Source organism: Camelina sativa, chromosome 14 (genome assembly GCF_030686135.1).
Source record: "Camelina sativa cultivar CO46 ecotype springtype chromosome 14, ASM3068613v1".
NCBI classification, from domain to species: Eukaryota; Viridiplantae; Streptophyta; class Magnoliopsida; order Brassicales; family Brassicaceae; genus Camelina; species Camelina sativa.
The window spans coordinates 31,209,969-31,233,188 of NC_141893.1; the positions used below are offsets into that span (position 1 = coordinate 31,209,969).

The following is a 23,220-nucleotide window of genomic DNA, read 5'->3' on the forward strand; positions in this document are numbered from 1 at the left end:
GCACAAAAACATAGCGGTTGTTAGCAGGTGTTTGAGGCGAGATAAGACCACACAAATCTCCATGAACCAACTCCAAAGGTTGCAATGCACGAAAACTGGTTTTAACTGGGAAAGAACCTCTTGTTTGCTTCCCTGCTAGACACACATCACACATATCCTTCTCATGAATCATGTGTGGCATTCCTACAACCATATCCTGTTGAACCATATTCTTCATGATAGTGAAGCTTATATGCCCCAGCTGAGCATGCCAACGCCATGTAGCTTCATCATTGTCGATCTACAGACACATCGGTAAGCTAATCTCCATCGGAGTCTTGTACAAACGGTTTGATGACCTAGTAACTCTCACAAGCAGCCTTCCACATGGGTCTAGAAGTGTTAGAAAATTCTTCTTCATGTTCACCTCACACCCTCCTTCTGTTGCTTGTCCTAGACTCAATATGTTGTGCTTAAGTTCGGGTATGTAGTAGATTTCTTTGAGTGATCTTATTTCGCCTGTCTTGCAAACAAAGTTAATAGTACCTTTCCCAACAATATCAACATATGAGCCATCACCAAACCGTACTTTACCCTTAATCCTTTCGTCCATACTGTAAAAGAATTCTCTGTTTCCTGACATGTGATTACTTTCTCCATTATCTAGATACCAAACACTTGCATTACCTTTGTTGATATCGTAGTTCTCCGGAATCACCTTGTCTTCATTGAGGAAAACAACTTCGTGCATATAGAGTCCATCTGCTTCTTGTGTCTCATTCAGGTTCGACTCTTGATTCTGGTTATGGTTCTGTATCGGCTTGTTGGTGCAAGTCGTCGCATAATGTCCAGGTTTGTCGCATCTCCAGCAAATTACTTTGGGTAGATCCTTTTTCTGTTGCTTTTGGTTCTATTCTGTGGTTTCTCCTCCTTGGTTTTGGCCGTTGAATCTCCCTTGACCCCTGCCTCTACCGAAACCACCTCTGCCAAAGTTACCTCTACCATAGCTTCCTCTACCATAGTTGCCTCTACCTCTGGATCCTCCTCTAAAACCTCCATATCCTCCACGATTATTAGAGGTATTAGTGAACATCAACTTCCCTTGATCTTCGATTGGACTTACTTCACCAATTCGCTCCTCATAAGCTTTTAGTCTTCCCACAATATCCACAAACGTCGTTGTGTTTAAGTCAAGGACTTTCTCTAGAGAAGCTACCATATGTATGAACTTTGCTCTAGGCAAACCTGTGAGAAACTTCTTTACAAGTTTCGGTTCTTCAATGGTCTCTCCCAAAGAAGCTGATTGTGATGCAATCCCTGAGATCTTGCCTGCAAAATCATCTACCGAATCTGATTCACTCATCTTCAAACACTCTAGTTATGCTAACAAGGTTTGAAGTCTTGCCTCCTTTACACGTTCCGCTCCTTGGTGACGTGATCGGATGGCTTCCCAAAGTGATTTGGCTGAATCTTGCTCTCCTATTTGCAAGATAAGTGATTCTGGGACAGACTGAAACAAAAGAGCAGTTGCAATATCGTTCTTCTTTTCATTTGTGGATCCAGGATCGATAACATCCCATACCTCGCTGACTCGAAGTATGATCTTCATCCTCATCGACCAAACTGTGTAATTGGTCGGTGTGAGTAGCGGACATTGGATCGATGGTGCTCCAAGGTCCTTTGTTCGTATGTTTGATTCGGCCGCCATGCTTGTCTTGAATCTTCCCCTCTGTTTTTAGATCAGCAACACAACCTTGCTCTGATACCAAATATAAGATCAAAGACTTGAAATATAAGAACACCTTTTCTTATTGATTTAGAAACTTCTCAAAACTAAATCTTTCTCAAGTCACATAGAACACCTCTCTATTGACTTCTATATATAATGAATTAGACAACTCCTAATTCTAATAGGATTACAACACAAAGCCTTACCTAAATAAGCTTCTCTTTATCTAAATCTTGTTTGTGCATCCTTATCTCTTATCTCCTTAAGCTCCTCCTTAATGAGATAACTTCTAACACAAGTTGGAATTATCCAACAGTAAAATTCCTTCCTTTGTCTCTCCGTTTTCGACAGTATCAAACTTGATCTGCTCAATTCCTCCGTTACCAGATGAAATGTAGATCTTGGCCACACTGTTTTTGGGAACCGGAGCCGGAGCTGGAACGGGAAGAGGTGCAAAATATGCACCAAGAGCATTAATAACATTACCAGACCGACCATAAAACCCAACAAGTTTAAAACCTGTTTCCTCGAACACAAATTCACTACCGACCACAGTCCCAAAAGCAGGGGAGGTTCTTCCTTTTGATGTCTTAAATGTAAGGGACGTAAGGTAAGCATCGATGGTTCCCTCCACTGATTGAATATCTATTGTACCCTCCACTGATGTAATATGTTCATTGGGATAATCCACCACAAGCTGCAACCAAATATTCATTATTTCTCAAATCAATAGCGAAGAATAATACTAATATCTCAGTACACGCGAGAATACACAAAGCTTATATATCAAGATGTACCTCTTGTGGAGCATCTTGTCTATTCCCATGAGCATGCGGTATGGTTCTTTGGCCTTTGGCATACTCAAACCTGACATAACCCACATTCTTACCATTTCTTCCAACGAGCACTTTTCTAACACCATCGAAAGAGCCATCGTCCCAAGCAAAAACTCCTTTCCCACCTTGAAGTTTAAAGTCCTTAAGAGACGAATCCACAACAGAGAAGTGAGCTCCAATGGAATCAAGAACTTCACTAGATCGTCCATGGAAACCAAGAAGTTTTCTTCCATTTTACCCTCAAGTTTAAATTCTTTCCCCGGTGAAATACACGAAAACAACGGCGTATGACCGAGTACCGGAGACGTTCTTCCATAAGAGGTTTTGAAGACCAACATTTTGATGAAAGCGTACATTTCATCGTACCTTCCACCAACGGCCATGATATATTCACTCGGATAATCCACTGAAAACTGGATTTCATTTTCCACAAAAAAAAAAAAAAAAAAAAAAAAACTAGTCATCAGTATCGATCTCCCAATACTTCTTGCGGGTTTGACAAGAACCGATCTAAGAATAGCAAAGTCATGATCTTTTCATTACCTCTTCTAGTCGACCGCGAATTGTCCCGTGTTCACGGATTTGGATTTTTCCGTCCTTTTCATATTCGATCTTGATATAAGTTACAAAGCGCGCAACATCTTTTCCAACAGTTATTTTCTTAAAACCATCGAAGACACCATCGTCTAATGGTTTATACCACCTACCGGTCCGACCTTTTGAGACATTGTTTCTGTCTTTTAACTTCAGAGAAAACCTGAAAGATTCAAACGTTTTTTTTAGTTCCAAAAACACAATAAGAAAAGGAAACAACTAACCAGATGATTCCTTCGTAAAGTAAGAGAGGAAGCAACACAGACTATGTTTTTCACTTATATCAACAATATTGTCTATATCATTTATATGTTCTTCTAAGTGACCAAAAAAACAAAAATAAATAATAATTAGACTTGCTTGACGAATTTCTTTTTGACTTAAAAAAGAGAATGCGACATTGAAAAATAAATAATTAGAGTATATGTTTATATAAGTTTGTCAAAAAAAAAAAAAAAGAGTATATGTTTATATAAAAGTTCTTTGACATCTAGCCTTTACTCACTCGTTAGAGAGGAAAAACAAAGAATCTTAACACATAAAATAATCAAGTAAAACTACGCCATTTTGTGGTTCAAGCAAGAGTCAAATAAGAAAACTCCAAGTTAAAAGAAAGAGAGTAAAACCAAAAAGAAGAGAAAAATAGTTAACCTGAGTAAAGAGAGTACGATGAAGAACGAGAGTAACTTGTCAGGTTGGTGGAATAGAGGATATATAGTTTATTTTTGTTTTTTTCTTATATAATGTGAAAGTAGAAACCCCACCTATACAAACTCTTTATATTCTTGTGACAACGATAGTAGTTATAATTCTCGAAAACGGTTACAATCGTTTGAAATGTGAGGGATGTGCTTCCCACGTTGTCTAACTAACAAATATAAATCCAAGAAACCATGCATTTGTTACACTAAAGAAAAATAACAAAAATAATAAGCAACGCACCTAATGGTTACTTTTAAAGTCAGTCTTAACTTTATTAACAAAAATATAGTTTTCTTGGGGTGAATTTTTTTTTCTATCAATCTAGTTACGACATGTAGATAAGCCTCCACCGAGTTGATCTAAGAGCAAGGTGAAAAAATTGTTATGGTCCCTTGATAAATGACTATTACACAAACACAGCCCAATAGTATACCTCTTGGGAGGGAGCTTCACGGCCATTTTCAAGCCGTCTCAAATCCGATAATGCATTTTTGCAAGATCAGGTCTATGTGATTATGTCACAGACATTATTATACACGCTCTTCTGGCTCATCAGAAATCATCATTTTTGTGTCAAACGGACTACACAAAGTAGCTTGATAACTCTTCACCATCGAAAGTGTGTGACATTCTACATACAACTAAAATGTAGAAAGATCTGATCCAAAAAGTCAACCCGGGGGTCATGTATCATCTCTCCACAAGTCTTTCTATTTACTGTAGCTTTTTATTAGAAAATTAGCAACGACTTTTAAAATTTTCAACGTCTTTTCTATTGATTATTTATATGCACAAATGCAAACAAAACACTTTAAGAAAATATTTTCTGAAAACTAAAAAGTATTAAAATTTTAAAACATAAACACAAAAACTAACCAAGATCTTAAAAGTACGTGATATATTGTTATGGGCTTGGCCTAATCTATTTTTTGTGTGTGTTATAAGCAAAAGATGTAAATGGAAACTACAACACATCAAAGCAGAACGTCACATGATCGCTAGCATAAAGCAGTGACACTAAAACACACACACAAATCCATAAGCATGGTCCATGGACCTGAGTCACATCAAAGCAGAACATCACATGATCGCTAGCATAAAGCAGTGACACTAAAACACACACACAAATCCATAAGCATGGTCCATGGACCTGAGTCACCTGACCTTATTTTACAAAATCATCAAAGAAAATGAAGGAACTAAAGCGTAATCCTATAATTGGTGAAAATGGGCTCGACATGGACTCCGATCTGATGAACCACATCACTAGCTTTCCCATGGAACCCAACGATCTTGTAACCTTCCTCCTTAAGCTCGAAATGTTCTCCAGCAGTCAATCCAAACGGCTGAGACGTTCTCTTGTTAGTCTTGAACGTTAGACTGGTTACCACTTCAGCTTCAACTCCGAAGATTTTATCATAGTAACCGTCCACCGAAGTGAGGTACTCACTTGGAAAGTCAAGCTCAAACTACAAAAAAAAAAAACAAGAAGAGGAAAATTAGGTCAAGAAATCAATTATTGGGAGAAACTAGAAAGAGAATAGAGAGAAGAATTAAAGAACCGTCTCAGTTCCAAGTAATGTTTTCTTCCCATGACCATCACCGATTATTGCTTGAGTGCCTTTGTTATACTCAAACGTGACAAAAGCTACACCATCGTTTCCTTGACCTACAAGTATCTTTTTAACACCATCGAAAACACCATCATCCCAGGAAGCACCTCCATTACCACCTTTTGCTTGTAGCTTCTTAGCAGTAGAAGGAGTCAAGGCCGAATGGTTAAGTACAAAGTAAGTTCCAGGAAAATTGAGATTCGAATTAGCGAATCTAGCAAAGCCAGTGATCTTCTTATCCTTGACATGAAGAGAGAACGGTGTACCATCATCCTCAGAAAGTTTATAACCAAAGAACTCAGAAGTGTTCTTGTCGGTTTTGAACTTGATTCCTTGGAAGACATTGGAAGAATCGTACCAACTCTCGACATAAACGAGATAGTCATCAGGATAATTTCTTACGGCAACCTGAAGGTCTCAGAGAAAACTTAGTTCAAAATGTAAGTAGTATACATACGTCTAAAAAAAAATGCTAACGTACCGCGGAAATGACATTTGTACCCTTCACACCATGCAACAGTCCTTCCTCTGTCTCTCCGTTTTCGACAGTATCAAACTTGATTTGCTCAATTCCTCCATTACCAGATGAAATGTAGATCTTGGTCACACTGTTTTTGGGAACCTGAGATGGAGCTGGAGCGGGAAGAGGGGCAAAATATGCACCAAGAGAATCAATTACATTACCAGACCGACCATAAATTCCAACAAGTTTAAAACCTGTTTCCTGAAACACAAATTTACTACCAACCACAGTCCCAAAAGCAGGGGATGTTCTTCCTTTTGACGTCTTAAACGTAAGAGACGTAAGATAAACATCGATTGTTCCCTCCGCGGATGTAATATGTTCATTAGGATAATCCACCGCAAACTGCCACAAAATATTAAAATTTCTCCGATCAAAAGCGAATATAATAATACTAATATCTTATGTCACAAAGCTATTATATCATGATACCTCTTGTGGGGCTTCTTGTCTATGCCCATGAGCATGCGGTATGGTTCTTTGGCCTTTGGCATACTCAAACCTGACATAACCCACGTTCTTACCATTTCGTCCAACAAGCACTTTTCTAACACCATCGAAAGCGCCATCGTCCCAAGCAAACCCTCCATTCCCACCTTGAAGTTTAAAGTGCTTAAGAGACGAATCCACAACAGAGAAGTGAGGTCCAATGGCATCAAGAGCTTCACCAGCACGTCCATGGAAACCAATGAGTTTTCCTCCATTTTTACCCTCGAGCATGAACTCTTTCCCAACTGGATTTCCTAATAACGTCATATGACCTAGTATGGGAGATGTTCTTCCGTAAGAGGTTTTGAAGAGTAACGATTTGATCAATGCTGCTCCATAACCGAAAATATCATCGTAGCCTCCACCAACGGCTATGATATATTCACTGGGATAATCCATTGAAAACTAGATTTCATTTTTCCATCATAAACAATTTGATTATTAGCTTTTACATGATTACATAAGAACCAGACTTATGAATAAGAAAGCTATGATTTATCATTACCTCTTGTAATCGACCGCGATTTGTTCCGTGTTCACGGATTTCAAATTTTCCGTCCTTTTCGTATTCGATCTTGATATAATTTACATTGCGAATATTTTTTCCAATAATTATTTTCTTAACACCATCGAAAACCCCATCGTCGAATGCTACTCCGTTGTTACCACCCATCGGTCCCACCTTTTCAGACATTGTTTCTATCTGCTTCCTACTGAACAACAAAAACTATGTTTTCACTTATATCAAAAAAATCACTTATATGTTCAGAAACGAAGGATGTATCACACTATGCTATCTTTGCTTGGCCAATTTTCTTTTTGTTTATAAGTTCTTTGAAATATTGTAATACTCAAGAGTACTCACTAGTTAGAAAGGAAAAAAAAACATTTTAAGAATAAAATAATCAACCTATGCCGTTTTGTGGATCAAGAGTCAAGAAATTTCCAAGAAGAAAGAGAAAGTAAAACCAAAAAGAAGAGATAAATAGTAACCTGAGTAAAGAGAGTACGATGAAGGATGAGAGTAACTTTGTTAGATTGGTGGATAGTGATCTTTTTCTTATATAATGTGTGACAATAGAACCAACCCCAGCTATACAAACGCTTTATGTTCTTTTAAAAGAAGATAGTAATTTAATTCTCAAAAACGGTTACATTCTTTTTAAATGTGAGGGAAATGCTTCCCACGTTGTCTAACTAATTAATATAAGTCCAAGAAACCATGAATTTGTTACACTAAAGAAAAATACGCAGCGCACCTAATGGTTACTTTTAAAAGAAAACTACATCAGTACGTATTAAGGAGATGAAAGATTATCGTCCTATTTCTTGCTGCAACGTCTTATACAAGGTGATATCAAAGATTCTGGCAAACCGGTTGAAGCTACTCCTCCCACACTTCATTGCTCCGAATCAGTCAGCGTTTGTCAAGAGACGACTTATGATGGAAAATGTTTTGCTGGCGTCAGAGGTTGTTCAAGACTATCACAAAGAAACAGTATCTCCCCGATGCTCTTTAAAGATTGACATTTCAAAGGCTTTTGATTCAGTGCAATGGTCGTTTTTGCTCAATACGCTCTCTGCTTTAGATTTCCCTCCACAGTTTATCAAGTGGATTGAACTCTGTGTCACAACAGCATCATTTTCTGTTCAGGTGAATGGAGAGTTGGCAGGACTGTTTCGTAGCGAGAGAGGTTTGAGGCAAGGTTGTTCTTTGTCCCCATACCTTTTCGTCATTTGTATGCATGTTTTGTCTACTTTACTTGACAAGGCGGGTCTGGAGCAACGTATCGGGTATCACCCCCGTTGTCACAAACTGAAGCTGACACATTTGTGCTTTGCCGATGACATATTGGTATTCACTAATGGTACAAAAAGCTCTATTGAGAGTATTCTTCACCTGTTTGACACTTTTGCAGCGATGTCAGGACTGTCAATCAGCCTAGAAAAATCAACCTTGTATATGGCAGGGGTAAGCGAGGGTGAAAGGGACGACATTCTTCAATCCTTCCCGTTTGCCTCAGGTAGCCTACCTGTCCGTTATCTTGGGTTGCCACTCCTCACGAAGCGGATGACATCTGCAGACTATAGTCCACTCATAGAGCGAGTCCGGGAGCGCATTAGTAGCTGGACGGCTCGGCATTTATCCTTTGCTGGTCGCCTACAACTGATTGCTTCAGCCATTCATAGTCTAACTAATTTTTGGATGTCTGCATTTCGGTTGCCCAGCTCTTGTATCCGCGAAATAGATAGCCTATGCTCTGCTTTTTTGTGGTCTGGTCCAAAGTTAAACACAAAGAAGGCGAAAGTTGCATGGTGTGATGTTTGTACTCCCAAGGATGAGGGTGGTCTAGGCCTGCGCTCTCTAAAGGAAGTAAATAAGGTAAGCTGTTTGAAACTTATCTGGAGGATACTGTCGACTAACTCACTTTGGGTCCAGCGGCTACGACTCTATCTGTTTCGCAAAGGCTCTTTCTGGTCGATCAAAGCTACTACTACTCTAGGATCCTGGATATGGAGGAAACTCCTGAAATATCGTGGTATAGCCTCTGGTTTTGTGAAATATGAGGTGCATAACGGCCATCACACCTCTTTTTGGCATGATCCGTGGTCTCCCTACGGGCGCTTGATTGAGTCCATAGGTCAAAGAGGCTGTATTGATTTGGGTATTGGATTACATTCGACTGTCGCTGAGGTTATGGTAACTCACCACCGACGGCACCATCGCAATGCTTTATTCAACCACATTGAGCAGCTCATTGATCAGCTGCAGTCTCACCCGCAGGCAACAAGGGACGATGTAGTTCTCTGGAAGGGTAAAGGGGACTGTTTTCGTGATACGTTCAGCACTAAAGACACATGGGAAGTCATAAGACTGCACAAACAGAAAAATGTTTGGAGTAGGGGGGTTTGGTTCAAGCACGCCACTCCAAAATATGCTTTTATGGTTTGGCTAGCCATCCATAATCGACTCTCCACATGTGATAGAATGCGGGCTTGGAATGTGGGTGTCAATCCGACCTGCACTCTCTGTAACCAGTCTTTGGAGACTAGAAATCACCTGTTCTTTGCTTGTTGTTACTCTCGGGAGGTTTGGTCTGGCCTCACATCCAAACTACTCCTCACGCGTTACACACCCTCTTGGCCTCACCTACTACCGTTATTGACAGATACCTCATCGGGCTCTACCAGACTATATCTATTACAATATGTTTTTCAGCTCACCATTCATTCACTGTGGATGGAACGAAACGCAAGACGCAATGGGGACACTTTCCTTCCTGCAGCTCAGCTAGGTCGACGACTTGATCAACAAATTCGCAATCGATTGCTTTCAATCCAAGAACAGGGAGACGGGAAGTTACAAGATGGTCTGGTCACATGGCTCGCCACTCGCTATCCTCCTAACTAAGGCACCAGTTTCTTAAGCTTTCTTCTTTTAAAATGTATGCTCTTTATTAGAACAAACGCTGCAACTGATGTACAAAAGTTTTTCTGAATAAATTTTACATTTTATTCACAAAAAAAAAAAAAAAAAAAAAAAAACAAAAATATAGTATTCTTGGGGTGATCCTTTTGTCTATCAAGGTAGTTACAACATGTAGATCAGCCTCAACGAAGTTGGTCTAAGAGCAAGTTAAAAAATGTTATGGTCCCTCGGAAAAAAACTATAAAATGGTTAGGCCCAATATAGTGCCCCTTTGGAGGGAGCTTCACAGCCATTGTTCAAGCTGCCTCAAATCCGACAAGGCATTTCTTAGCTCTTCCGGCTAAGAAATCATCATCAATTTAAAGTCAAACAGACTGCACGGTAGCTCAATAAACTCTTCACCATCGAAAGTGTGTAACACTCGGTTTTATAGCCCTAACGACCCGGGGTCGTGTATCGATATCATCTCTTTACAAATCTAATTATTTAGTGTGTAGTTTAATTAAAAAAAAAGATTACTTACACCTTTAAACATATTCCTATATTTTCTATTGCTTATATATATGCACTATACAAATAAAACACTTCAAGAAAATATATAATGAAAACTAAAAAGTATTAAAATTTTAAACATGCTTTTATTTTGAAAGTTTTTTTCAAAATAAAAGAGATATAAAAGATAGATATTCTTTACTACAATCAACAAGTGACAAGACACCATGAGGGCAGAAAATCACATGTTCGCATAAAGCACTCACACTAAAACACGCATAAAGCACTCACACTAAAACACCCCCACGCATAGTAAACTTAGACTTGAGTGAAAAATCCATAAGCATGAACCTTCTTTTACGAAATCAAGAGGAAGGAAACTAAAACACACACAAAATGTAGATAATCCAAACTAAAACACAGACAATATGTAGACAAACCAAGCAAGAGTCTCCAAACCAAATCCCTCCTTAATTTGATTGCAACATACCATACTTGCGAAAACTCACAATTCACAAACTCACCAACACTAAGCGGTCTTAAGCAGAGTCTACTCCATAGAAAAAGACGTCATCATAACGACCATTGGTTGGAGACTTCCCTCCATACATCAACAAACCTTTCTTTCCATCAATGCAGGCACTCGTGGACGCGGACCATCCACGGGGACTATGACCTTCTTCCAGCTTCTCCCACGTCAAATTTTCCGTGTTCAACACGAAAGTCCCACTGGTCAATTTCCCCGGCCCCAAATGAGCCTTTGGGTCCATATCAGTCTCACCTCCAGATATAATAATATATTTCCCCAAAACTGCTATCGAAAATACGCTCCTCCCCCATGGCTTTTCACCACTTGTTTCCACTTTAGTCCACTTACCTTCAACAGGGTCATAGCAATGAACATCATCCAGTTCATCCCCGTTAAATCCATACACAACCCAAATCTTTCCCTGCACAACTGCGAGCCCTGGTCCTCCTCTCCCTTTGCAAAACTCTCCAGGATTCGGAAGCTGAATTCATTTTTGATCAACAATGCTATAAGCATGAAGTGTATTGACCCGTGCTGTAGTACTCACTCCACCAAAGAAATAGACATTCTTGTCATCAGTAGCCATTGCATGGAAGCTACGGGGTGCTGGTCCTTTATCAACGTGAGTTATGAATTTCCACTCGCTTTTAACTGTGTCGTAAGAGTAGAAACCACTGTAATTACGGTGGCCATCGCGACCACCAAAGACGTAGAGGTTAGTGCCGATGGCTACCATGCAAACACCTAAGCAAGGGAGGTCTGGAACATCGCCATTAGGAGGAGCAAGTGACCATGTGTGAGTCTTGAAATCGAAGACGTATAAATGTTGATCGATGTGAAAATTTGGCGTTAACTCTCCTCCAAAAGAGTACATTTTGTCTCCAACCATTGCTATAGCGTGCGAGCATCTTGGTCCAGGTCCATTTGACTTTTGCTCCACCTAACAATAATAATGCATATAGTTTAAACACAATTTACAGTAGCATAATAATAATGTTCACACGGACTATGATTACTATCACTAGCTAGTTTTACGAATATGATCCGAACTTTTTTTGTAGCGAACAAACTGACCAATATCAAACCACCTATTTCAACGTACAACAATCATACTAAATAACATTACTTTATTAAAATTCCATATTTCTTTCTTTAATAACACTATTCGACTGTATCTGAAGCCGTTTTTCTAGCTGGACTACTCGTCACCTTTCTTTTGCCGGAAGGCTGCAGCTGATCAGTTCAGTTATTCACATGCTCACTAATTTTTGGATGTCTTCTTACCGCCTCCCTAGTGCCTGTATCAAGGAAATTGATGGCATGTGTTGTGCTTTTCTATGGTCTGGTCCAAAGAAAGGCTAAGGTTTCTTGGAAAGATATTTGTCTCCCAAAGGAGGAAGGAGGTTTAGGGATACGATCATTAACCATGGCAAACAAGGTCACTTGCTTAAAACTTATTTGGCTACTCTTTTCCTCTAAATCTTTGTGGGTGTCCTGGCTGCGTACTTACTTGCTCCGCAAGAGTTCATTTTGGTCGATCAGTGAGTCCTCGGTGTCACGCTCTTGGATGTGGAAAAAATGCTAAAATATCGCTGCCTAGCCCCAGATTTTGTCAAATATGAAGTGTGTAACGGGCAGAGTATTTATTTTTGGCATGACAATTGGTCTCCCCTAGGGCCGCTCTTTGCTATCACGGGACAGAGAGGCTGTATTGATATGGGTATTGGTATTAATGACACTCTGGCTCAGGTGCTTTCGTCTCATCGACGGTGACGACACCGAGCTACTCATCTCATCCAAATAGAAGATTGTCTTGAGGATATTCGGCGCAGGGGGCCTGTAGAAACAAAGGATGTGGTCCTTTGGAAGGCAGGGGGAACAAATTCAGAGCAGATTTCTCCACAAAAGATGTTTGGTACACTCTACGGGACCAAAAACCAAAGCAGGACTGGTATAGAGGTATCTAGTTCACCTATGCCACGCCTAAGTTTTCCTTTATAGCCTGGCTTGCAACAAAGAATCGGTTAACAACTGGTGATAGAATGCAGAGCTGGAATCTTAGCACTCCCTCATCTTGTGTATTCTGTCTGGCGCCCCTAAAGACCAAAGATCATTTATTCTTCTCCTGTTCTTACTCCAAGGCAGTTTGTACCGGAGGAGCATCAAAGGAGCAACTTGTATTGGAGGAGGCATTGATCATTCCGGCGGGTCCGCTAACAAGGTCCAAAGCGAAGAGGTTCAACCAAGCCATCCAAGGACTACTCAAGGAGCTGAAAAAAGGACCAAGAAGACGTGGCTCAAACCACTATGACATTGCTCACAGCTTAAGGTGCTCGGTAAAGGGTAAAATGTTGCTTTCGTGCTCTTTTTCCCTTGGTCAAGTTTTGTCCCATTCGGTTTTCTTGACAAGGTTTTTAATGAGGCCTAAGTAACATTTTCAAGCCCCTTTGCCAGCCCAAGTCGTGGTCCAAGGTCCATTACAAAGCCTTGGCCCATTTTCTTTCTATCTCTTTGCATTTATTGTTTTGTAATTTCCAAGACTTTGTGCATGAGCTTGCATGAGTGTGGACTCTTGCATGTGCTCGACCTCTTCTCCTTCTAGACTCTTCTCCTTCGTTCCCTCTTTTCTATTTAAGCACCATGTATCTCTCATTTGTAACTCATCAAACATTTTAATCAAAACTTCTTTTCTACTTGTTTGATCTGAGAAGTGTGTAATATCTTCTCAACTTGTCTTCTTCTTAGTGTGTAATATCTAAGTTGGATTCGAGCCTGAAGTCTAAGAGATTTCCATCTCTCTTGGAAGTTCATTTCAATCCCCTTTTCATCCGCTGCATCATTTCACCATTCCATCTCTTTCAATCCGCTGCATAAACCACCCCTTCACCTTCCATTTGATCAATCTATTGTATCTTCGATCCATTGATCATCATCAATCCATCCGATCATCTTCAATACCTTGCAAGTGTGTTCTTGGGAGCAGATTCCTTTCCAGGAGTCTATCATGTGGTATCAGAGCAACCGCTCTGCAATCAGGTTTTGAATTCCAATCGTCACTTTTCTCTTATTTTCAGATATGTCGCTTCATCTTACAAGAGTTTTATAAACTGTTTTACTCGTTTAAAAATTACGAAATCAATTGCGTTTGGATCGTCTTTGAGTCTAGTATTTTTGAAAATTGATTTGAGAATTTTTGGATTCGTTTTCATAATTTTCTCAGATCTGTTTTCATTTACGTGTCTTTAGAACTATTTACTGGTGGATCTTTGTTTCTGTCTTTTCAGGTACCATGGTGACGTTGGAAGAAGAAGAGTCATCCACCTCTAGCCTGGAAAGGAGAATCACGAAATCAATCACAGCTGCTATGGCAACAATGCTTGACGAAAAGCTTGGTGCTCTACGTCAAAGACAACACCAAGATCTTAAACCCAAGCCACCAGATGACACATCTAGATCAACCTGGAGCAGCTTACAAAAAACATCTCACACTCTCAAATCTAAATCTGTGATTCATTCTAAAATCTCTTTAGCTTATAAACTCTATAAATTTGCAGGAAAAGGAGATTACCTTGAATGGGAGAAACACATGGAGGATTGGTTCTACTACAAGGACATACCTGGAAAGGAGAGATTAGCTTTTGCAGTTACCCAACTCACAGGAGACGCTTACAAATGGTTGTTGCAAGAAGTTGATGACCGTTGGTATTACAAGGAGCCGAATATCACATTGTGGAGAGATCTTAAGAAACTTCTAAGGAACAAGTATGCTCCACAAGCACTACACCGTGCTCCACTAACCAATGCCACAATCAAAGCAGTTCCTGAAAAGAAACCAGTCAAAGTCCCAGACCAAAAGAGAAACCCAACATCTGTTGAGGCTAAGGCGCAATCAGATCTTTTTGAGGCATTAACTGAGTACATTAAAATTGAGAAGATGAAAGCTAAGTCAACATCTCAACCAAAGAAGGTACATGAATAGATTGTCATTCACAAGCAAAGTCAAAATTCATCGCTTGAATCATGTGGTGAACCAAAGCAATGTAAGTCTTCTACACTTTCAAAATCCAAGGAATTAATTGATCAAGGTTTAGAAAATTCCAATTCTTGTATGATGCACTTGTCTTTTCCCAAAAGTGTTGAGATAGGTACAGATTCTAATTGAGGACAATGGAAGCAAGCAGAGCAAGAAAAGGAGAATAAGGAGTTTGAAAGAAAGGATCAATCCGGAACCGAGGAGAAACAGCTTGGAGAAGAAGCCAATGATAGAAAGTTCATTGCTGAGGATGATGTTGTTATACCAACTGGACCTATGACTCTATCTCAAGCTAAGTGTGATCTTTCTTTAATTCAATCTGATTTTGTGCTTGAAAAACTAACCCATTTGGAACCGGAGCAACCGAGTAGAATTAATTCCTTTTTACAGGTTCAGGAAGAAGAATCACTAGAAACAAAACAAATGAGTTTGCCATTGATTAGTGATTCGGAGCAGATCAACATGGTGCCAAACCCAGTCCCTATACCATATCTTTGTGACTACCCAAGAAAGCACTGTAAGGAACTTGATTTGGTTAGGACAGATCCTAATTATTTTGTGATGATTTCTGCTCAAGATGAAAAACGTTTTGGTTTAGAAAATGTGAAAGAATTTTGTGTTTCAAAATCTGTTTTTAACAAAATGATTCCAAGTTTTGAAACATTTACTTTTGAAAAGTTCTTTAAGCCAAAAGGTTTATTGTTTAAGAAGTTTCTTGACTTTAACTCTTCTTTGAGAGTTTCTTTGTGTAGCATTGCAATGGAACCATTTAAAAGAAAATTTGAGCATGTAATGGTTAAACCTTTTTCTGACATGAGACATTTGCTTGAAAAAAAGTTGTGTGATTGTAAACTGTGCAATGAGCTTTTCAAACCAACTGTGAAAGATCATGTTTTTGATTTCTCTATTTCAAGTATAATGCATTTGTTCTATCCCATGAGTACAACAAAAGGAACAGGTTACATGGAGAAGCATAAGTACTTTGGAGAAGAAACATGTTCTGTTCAAATAAAGGAGAAACCACCAGATATATGCCAACAGATGATTTATCATTTTGGAGTTAGAAGCTGGAAGTATCTCCGGAAAACAACTTTGATCGCCCAAGGATGCTCCAATCTAAAACTCTATTTTGATAACAATTACATGAATATCTGTTTAAACTTTTCTTATGTACCTAAACTTTTTCCTTTTGATGTAGGAGATCTTGCGGAGCATGGAAAAATAGTGAAAGCTTACTTAACGCTCAAAGATGAACCACCTGATGCAACACTTGTGCTCATACCAAACTGTCATAAGATAAGTATTTTTATTATCAAGGATACTTTTATCCAAGATCACACAGATATGATTCGCTTGTCTTTGTCAAAAGAGCCAAATACAGATTTTAGAGTGGTCAAGAAGCGCATAATCAAAACCGAAAAGAAAGTGGAGACAAAAGATTTAAGCCACCTTATTTGGATCAAGATGAGCACCAAGATGTCAGCAGCTTCATACTGATCCAAGAAGAACCGCCAGATCCACTTCCATTAATCATGATGAGCATTGATCATACCCAAGGCATTATCCAGCTAAGTAATTCCTTAACCCAATTTTTTTCTCATGATGCTAGAGCTTTGATTATCAGTTTGTTACATTCAGAAAATCATGGGAAAGGGTTAGGTTTATTCAAAGAAAATTCTGAACATGACAAGGATAGTGTTTTGTACCAAGCTAGGATATATTTTCATGTTTATAGTGAATCCATGACTATAATGACACACTTGATCTTTGCCAAAGGTATTGACAACTTTGCAGGTACAAAAGAGGAGCCCCCAGATTTAGCAGTTCTTTCGTCCAAAATCTTTGTGAGAACCGGCATTGGAGATATTTTGATGCATGATCATAAATCCAATGGTTGTTTTAGGATGATCTTTGAGGTTAGCGAACAACTAATGGTACACTTGAGGAGTAAACAATTTCCAGCTGAAAAGGAGTCAAAACTAATGCCAAAGATTGATGGACCATTCATTGTGCTCAAAAGAATAAACAACAATGCCTACCAAGTCGACCTCCAAGGTAAGTACAAAGTTAGTGGTAGTTTCAATGTTTCTGATCTTTTTCCTTATTGTGCAGATAATTCGGATTTGAGGTCAAATCCTTTTCAAGTGGGAGAGGATGATGAAACTATGGCCAGCTCAACCAAACAGCACGAACCTGAGGAGCAGCTTGAACCAGAGGAAGCACCGGAGGAGCAGCTTGGACCAGAGGAAGCACCGGAGGAGCAGCTTGTACCAGCGGAAGCATCAAAGGAGCAGCTTGTACTGGAGGAGGCATTGATCATTCCGGCGGGTCCGCTAAAAAGGTCCAAAGTGAAGAGGTTCAACCAAGCCATCCAAGGACTACTCAAGGATCTGAAAAAGAACCAAGAAGACGTGGCTCAAACCACTATGACATTGCTCACAGCTTAAGGTGCTCGGTAAAGGGTAAAATGTTGCTTTCGTGCTCTTTTTCCCTTGGTCAAGTTTTGTCCCATTGGGTTTTCTTGACAAGGTTTTTAATGAGACCTAAGTAACATTTTCAAGCCCCTTTGCCAGCCCAAGTCGTGGTCCAAGGTCCATTACAAAGCCTTGGCCCATTTTCTTTCTATCTCTTTGCATTTATTGTTTTGTAATTTCCAAGACTTTGTGCATGAGCTTGCATGAGTGTGGACTCTTGCATGTGCTCGACCTCTTCTCCTTCTAGACTCTTCTCCTTAGTTCCCTCTTTTCTATTTAAGCACCATGTATCTCTCATTTGTAACTCATCAAACAACTTCTTTTCTACTTGTTTGATCTGAGAAGTGTGTAATATCTTCTCAACTTGTCTTCTTCTTAGTGTGTAATATCTAAGTTGGATTCGAGCCTGAAGTCTAAGAGATTTCCATCTCTCTTGGAAGTTCATTTCAATCCCCTTTTCATCCGCTGCATCATTTCACCATTCCATCTCTTTCAATCCGCTGCATAAACCACCCCTTCACCTTCCATTTGATCAATCTATTGTATCTTCGATCCATTGATCATCATCAATCCATCCGATCATCTTCAATACCTTGCAAGTGTGTTCTTGGGAGCAGATTCCTTTCCAGGAGTCTATCAAAAGGCCACACCAGAATCGCCTTGTCCTACGTAAACTTTTCTCACATGATCATGAGCACCATCGTCCCAAGAAACTCCTCCGTTTCCGCCTTGTGCTGGAAGTTTAAAGGACTTAGGAGTTGCTGGAGTAGAAGATGTCATCGAGGGAGATATATATGCTCCTAAAGAATGGATAACATTGCTTGCTCGTCCATGAAACCCAGCGATTTTGCCTCCTTCGAGTATAGATTTGTTTCCGGAAACCATTCCAAAAGGCTGAGAGGTAATGCCTTTGAATGTTTTTAAAATAAGAGATGTTATGATATCAGTTGGTGTGCCAAAGACTTTCTCATAGTAAAACTCAACAGATGTGATGTAGTCATCCGAATCAACCTCAAACTCTTCTGTTCCTAGCAATGTTATTTTTCCATGTTCGCGTGTTTCTCTTTTGCCATTTGTTTCGTATTCAAACTTAATATAAGCAACACCGGAATCGCCTTGACCAACATAAACCTTTCTTACATTATCGAAAGCACCATCGTCAAATGTTTCTCCACCATTTCCTCCTTGCGCTTCAAGTTTGTTGGGAGTAGGAGTCAAGGAGGAAGAAGAGGATGAGGTTGGAGCGAAATAAGCTCCAAGAGAATTGAGATGAGAGCCGACAAAACCATGGAAACAGATGATCTTCTTGTCTTTAACTTGAAGTGAAAATTGTGTACCATCTCCAGAAAATTCATATCCAATGAAAACAGAAGTATTGTTGTTGGTTTGGAACTTGATTCCTTGAATGATATTAGAAGAGTCATACCAACCCTCTACGGAAACGAGATACTCCTTGGGATGGCCTATCCCGATCTGTAGAATAACCGAGATCAAAATGTTATTTTCTCGAATAAGAAATCGAACAATTAACATTGAAGAGAAAAAAAAGAGTAACACACACCGTAGAAACGATAGCTCTACTAGCTTTCACACCATGGAAAATTCCTCCCTTTCTCTCTCCGCTTTTAATATAATCGAACTTAATGTTCTCAATTCCTAAACCACCAGCTGCAACATATATCTTTGTTACATCGTCGTGATCTGATCCATCGTCCCATTGATTGCCTCCCTTACCTCCTTGTGCTTCCATCTTTTGGGTTCCATCTGAACATGTGTCCAATCTGCTTCCTCCTGTGTGAGATCCTGTCCCGCCAGTGCTTCCAATGGGAGTGGGAGCAGGAACTGGAATGGGAGCGGGAGCGGGAGTGGTGGGAAGAGGGGCAAAATGTGCACCAAGAGCATCAATAACATTACCAGACCGACCATAAAACCCAACAAGTTTTAAACCTGTTTCCTCGAACAAAAATTTGCTACCGACCACAGTCCCAAAAGCAGGGGAGGTTCTTCCTTTCGATGTCTTAAACGTAAGCGACGTAAGGTAACCATCGATTGTTCCCTCCACTGATGTAATATGTTCATTAGGATAATCCACCAGAAACTGCAACGATATAGTTTTTTTTTCTCCAATCAAAACCAAATAATATCTTATATAATATGATCCTAACTTTGCATCACGACGATATTTGGCAGCATATATTTTTGACACATGTCCTCACTTCTCAATTATTAAATTATTTTAATTCATTTTTCTCAAAAGTACATATATTATTTTTTATATTCACTAAATTTAAATGATATTTCTATATATTGACATTTATGCAATGCCCTTTTAATAATTATATATATATATATATCATTTATCCATATTTTATATAATTACCATAACATTATAATTTCACACAGATATCATTTATCAATATTTATATAATTACCATAACATTATAATTTTGCAAATTAGTAAGAATTAAATATTAATATTATAATTTTAGACAAAATAAATTTCTGATTATTAAATAGTAAATATTAATATCATAATTTTGGAAAATATAATGTGATGGTTATTAAATTCTTTACTAATTTGAAGCAACTAAAATGATGTTCAATAGATATAAAGTACGTAATAAAAATATAGAAATATCTAACAGAAAACTTTCTTTTCCAAATACAATTAATCAAGAAACAGAAAGAATTCTACTCTAGAACACAAATGCATTTGAAGTCATTTGTATAATTCTTTAAGACTAAATTATTTTATTTCTAAAACATTCAAATTATAATAAAAAAACTTTTAGGCATGTGTGAACTATGCTGGTAATATATGAATATCAAATTATTTATACTACCTTTAGTTATCTAATTAATAAAATTAATTACACAGAGAATGAAAGAAAAACATGAGTTTCGGCTCAAGAAGAGGTTATTCGAAAAATTCAAGCTACTGTCTCGCCATCTTGGAGGTGTCTGGTTTTAGAAAATATTGATGTTTTCAAGATTATGTTAAAAGCGGACAAACTAACACATCATATCCATGCTCAGCCACATTTTATTTTATACGTAATCAATGTTCTTTTCAACGTAAAAAATATTTTTATGTCTTGATTGTGCATCAAAACATGAAAAGCTCTATATATTATGGAATACAGACTAAATATTTTAAAGTAACCTTTCATTGAAACATATTTTCCAGTTTAAATCTTAACTAATCAATAGTCATTCATTTTAAGTGACTGAGCATACTTATTTAAAAACAAAACAAATAACAAACATAAAATAACTCATCGAAACACAAAATATAAAATTTTGAATGTTTTAATAAATCTAAAATATGTTAAAATTATTATAAAGTTATTTCGTGCATCGCGGGAATCTACTTCTAGTTACTAATATTTTAGTACACACGAGACTACACAAAGCTTATATATCAAGATACCTCTTGTGGAGCTTCTTGTTTGTTCCCATGAGCATGCGGTACCGTTATTTGGCCTTTCGCATACTCAAACCTGACATAACCCACGTTCTTACCATTTCGTCCAATGAGCACTTTTCTAACACCATCAAAAGCGCCATCGTCCCAAGCAAACCCTCCATTGCCACCTTGAAGTTTAAATGTCTTAAGAGACGAATCCACTACAGTGAAGTGTGCTCCAATGGCATCAAGAGCTTGACCAGAACGTCCATGGAACCCAAGAAGTTTTCCTCCATTTTTACCTTCAAGCATGAATTCTTTCCCTGCTGGATTTCCTAATAACGTTGTGTGACCAAGTATCGGAGATATTCTTCCATAAGAGGTTTTGAAGAGTAAAGATTTGATCAATGTAGATCCATAAACGAAAATATTATCGTAGCTTCCACAAATGGCTATGATATATTCACTTGGATAATCTACTGAAAACTGGATTTCATTTTGCATTAAAAAAAAACTTATTATTAGCTTTCACCAGTTTGATAAGAACCGATTTAAGAATATTTTTTCATTACCTCTTCTAGTTGTCCACGGTTTGTCCTGTGTTCACGGATTTCATATTTTCCATCCTTTTCGTATTCGATCTTGATATATGTTACCGTGCGAAAATCTTTTCCAACAATTATATTCTTAACTCCATCAAAAACGCCATCATCGAATACTCCTCCCTTGGTACCACCTATTGCTCCCACCTTTTCAGACATTGTTTCTAGCTTTTAACGTCAGAGAAAACCTGAAAGATTCAAACGTCTTTCAAAAACACACTAAGAAACAAGAAACAACGAACCGAATGGTTTTTTGGTAGTGAAAAACAAAGGAAACAGTTCTGCCTATTACCTATCACAAGTGTGGAAAAACGTAAAAATATTGTATTCCCTATTTATTGGCCCTTCTCTTTAGTTTTTGTTTTTACATTTTATTATTTACTGTACTTCCTAATAATTGCATTATTGATTCTTTTTATAAAGGTTTGAAATAAAACGTTTTTTTTTAAAAAAGTTTTTGATGGCCCTATTAGTTATGATTCGATTAGCGTGACAACTACCAAGCTACACCTTTCGGAATTGAAGCCAACAGTGATGAAAAGGATTCAATAATGGCTGATATTGAAATAGCTTATGACCAAAATAATTAACAAAATCAAATATCATATACTATTTCAGGACATATAGATCTTATAGACAACAAGCTAAAAAAAAGATAGAAATAGCTTAATAACAAACTATCAACCAGTATTATACATATTTTGAACACAATTTCATGACCTCTATTTAAACCCTTAACCAAACCTGTTACATTTTCAATAAAATGAAAATTTAAAACCAGTCTCAAGTACTCTAAATGTAAAGATATAAATAATACTGATGAATATATTCAACTGAAATCGATGAGAGAAACATAGAAATAAGCTGAATAAAAAAAAGGGTAATATTAGTAGATAACACAAATATGAAGAAAAATAAAGAAAGTACCACAACTACATTTTTTTATAGGTAAATACCATAGGGCCCACGTTTTTTTTGGAGTAAAAAGACATAATCACCCTTTTTGTTTTATTGTTAGATAGAAAGAGTGAAAGATTTGGTGTGATTTTTAAAAATAGCATGTAATATTTATATTTTACATGTTATATTGAACTAAATAACGTTTAATTGTAAACTCAAACCGACAAATAATCTCGTTTTAATTATAAAATCTAAACCCTAACCATCTAATTTCATTTTAATTGTAAAATCTAAACCCTAACCATCTCATTTGTGAACCCAAACCGACATATAGTTTCGTTCTGAATTGTGAAATCTAAACCCTAACCATCTTATTTGTGTATCCAAACCGATATATAATTTTGTTCTAATTGTAAAATATAAACCCTAACCATCTTATTTGTGAACCCAAACCGACATATAATTTCGTTCTAATTGTAAAATCTAAACCCTAACCATCTCATTTGTGAATCCAAACCGACATGTAATTTCGTTATAATTGTAAAATTTAAACTCTAATCATTTCATTTGTGAACCCAAACCGATATATAATTTCGTTCAAAAAACAAAAATGACATGATATTTTAAAAAATAACATGTAATATATGTAATGAGTATAAAAGTAATTGTATATGAAGAGAGAATGCCCTGTGGACCCTATGGTAGTTTCTTAATTACTTATGATTTTTGTGGTATCTAGTGCATATTCCCTAAAAAAAGCTTTCAAAAATCTAAAAACCCAGATACTCTCTCCATCTGACCTACCATTTGAAAAACATCATATATTCCCAACAATAAACTTTTACATTGTAGAAGACATATATGATGAATTTATATATTTGAATGAGGA

The 23,220-nt window shown here is 37.8% G+C and overlaps 5 protein-coding genes and 3 pseudogenes across 9 annotated transcripts; 3 read left to right on the forward strand and 5 right to left on the reverse strand.

Annotated features, from left to right (window-relative positions):
• Nucleotides 1–1,770: 1,770 nt before the first annotated feature.
• LOC104744078 (myrosinase-binding protein 2-like) lies at nt 1,771–3,556 on the reverse strand (annotated as a pseudogene). The gene is made up of 3 exons (XR_015580015.1): nt 3,088–3,556; nt 2,506–2,957; nt 1,771–2,405 (listed from the first exon to the last, which is right to left on the reverse strand). The product of XR_015580015.1 is annotated as a myrosinase-binding protein 2-like (transcript).
• A 1,199-nt stretch (nt 3,557–4,755) lies between these two features.
• Nucleotides 4,756–7,565, reverse strand: LOC104742709 (myrosinase-binding protein 2-like). Of its 3 annotated transcripts, none has more exons than XM_010463739.2 (6): nt 7,459–7,565; nt 6,971–7,178; nt 6,409–6,870; nt 5,935–6,321; nt 5,403–5,861; nt 4,756–5,309 (listed from the first exon to the last, which is right to left on the reverse strand). In XM_010463739.2, exons 2-6 carry the CDS (start codon nt 7,157–7,159, stop codon nt 5,040–5,042), a joined length of 1,767 nt encoding a protein of 588 aa, XP_010462041.2. In that variant the 5' UTR covers nt 7,160–7,178; nt 7,459–7,565; the 3' UTR covers nt 4,756–5,039. The 3 variants fall into 3 exon arrangements, with proteins under 3 accessions (XP_010462041.2, XP_010462042.2, XP_087340524.1); XM_010463740.2 differs by having other exon boundaries at nt 6,971–7,175; nt 7,459–7,519; XM_087484398.1 differs by having other exon boundaries at nt 6,409–6,850; nt 6,971–7,175; nt 7,459–7,491.
• A 2,932-nt stretch (nt 7,566–10,497) lies between these two features.
• On the reverse strand, nt 10,498–11,157 carry LOC109124925 (thiohydroximate-O-sulfate sulfur/sulfate-lyase (nitrile-forming) NSP1 pseudogene; annotated as a pseudogene).
• Nucleotides 11,158–11,403: 246 nt separating this feature from the next.
• LOC147928856 (thiohydroximate-O-sulfate sulfur/sulfate-lyase (nitrile-forming) NSP2 pseudogene) lies at nt 11,404–11,805 on the reverse strand (annotated as a pseudogene).
• Nucleotides 11,806–14,205: 2,400 nt separating this feature from the next.
• Nucleotides 14,206–18,483, forward strand: LOC147928857 (uncharacterized). Its single transcript, XM_087484401.1, has one exon. The coding sequence runs from the start codon at nt 14,206–14,208 to the stop codon at nt 14,893–14,895; it is 690 nt and encodes a 229-aa protein (XP_087340527.1). The 3' UTR covers nt 14,896–18,483.
• Nucleotides 15,226–18,483, forward strand: LOC147928858 (uncharacterized). The gene has a single exon (XM_087484399.1). It carries the CDS (start codon nt 15,226–15,228, stop codon nt 16,444–16,446), a length of 1,221 nt encoding a protein of 406 aa, XP_087340525.1. The 3' UTR covers nt 16,447–18,483.
• LOC147928859 (uncharacterized) lies at nt 16,482–18,483 on the forward strand. Its single transcript, XM_087484400.1, has one exon. The coding sequence runs from the start codon at nt 16,482–16,484 to the stop codon at nt 17,394–17,396; it is 915 nt and encodes a 304-aa protein (XP_087340526.1). The 3' UTR covers nt 17,397–18,483.
• Nucleotides 16,930–21,822, reverse strand: LOC104742711 (myrosinase-binding protein 2-like). 2 transcript variants are annotated; one of them, XM_019235221.2, is made up of 5 exons: nt 21,724–21,822; nt 21,402–21,619; nt 20,854–21,315; nt 18,985–19,521; nt 16,930–18,896 (listed from the first exon to the last, which is right to left on the reverse strand). In XM_019235221.2, the coding sequence occupies exons 2-5, from the start codon at nt 21,588–21,590 to the stop codon at nt 18,060–18,062; spliced, it is 2,025 nt and encodes a 674-aa protein (XP_019090766.1). In that variant the 5' UTR covers nt 21,591–21,619; nt 21,724–21,822; the 3' UTR covers nt 16,930–18,059. The 2 variants fall into 2 exon arrangements, with proteins under 2 accessions (XP_019090766.1, XP_010462045.1); XM_010463743.3 differs by lacking the exon at nt 21,724–21,822 and having other exon boundaries at nt 20,854–21,164; nt 21,402–21,638.
• Nucleotides 21,823–23,220: the final 1,398 nt, after the last annotated feature.

Excerpts from the sequence above, each read along its gene's own strand:
- LOC147928858 (XM_087484399.1), top strand. The coding sequence starts at position 15,226 with ATGACTCTATCTCAAGCTAAGTGTGATCTTTCTTTAATTCAATCTGAT.
- LOC147928859 (XM_087484400.1), top strand. The coding sequence starts at position 16,482 with ATGATGAGCATTGATCATACCCAAGGCATTATCCAGCTAAGTAATTCC.
- LOC104742711 (XM_019235221.2), bottom strand. The coding sequence starts at position 21,590 with ATGTCTGAAAAGGTGGGAGCAATAGGTGGTACCAAGGGAGGAGTATTC. Across the intron at positions 21,316-21,401 it reads ACCGTGGACAACTAGAAGAG|TTTTCAGTAGATTATCCAAG; the intron begins GTAATGAAAAAA and ends AATGAAATCCAG. Across the intron at positions 19,522-20,853 it reads AACAAGAAGCTCCACAAGAG|TTTCTGGTGGATTATCCTAA; the intron begins GTATCTTGATAT and ends ATATCGTTGCAG.
- LOC147928857 (XM_087484401.1), top strand. The coding sequence starts at position 14,206 with ATGGTGACGTTGGAAGAAGAAGAGTCATCCACCTCTAGCCTGGAAAGG.
- LOC104742709 (XM_010463739.2), bottom strand. The coding sequence starts at position 7,159 with ATGTCTGAAAAGGTGGGACCGATGGGTGGTAACAACGGAGTAGCATTC. Across the intron at positions 5,862-5,934 it reads GTACAAATGTCATTTCCGCG|GTTGCCGTAAGAAATTATCC; the intron begins GTACGTTAGCAT and ends TGAGACCTTCAG. Across the intron at positions 5,310-5,402 it reads CATTACTTGGAACTGAGACG|TTTGAGCTTGACTTTCCAAG; the intron begins GTTCTTTAATTC and ends TTTTTTTTGTAG.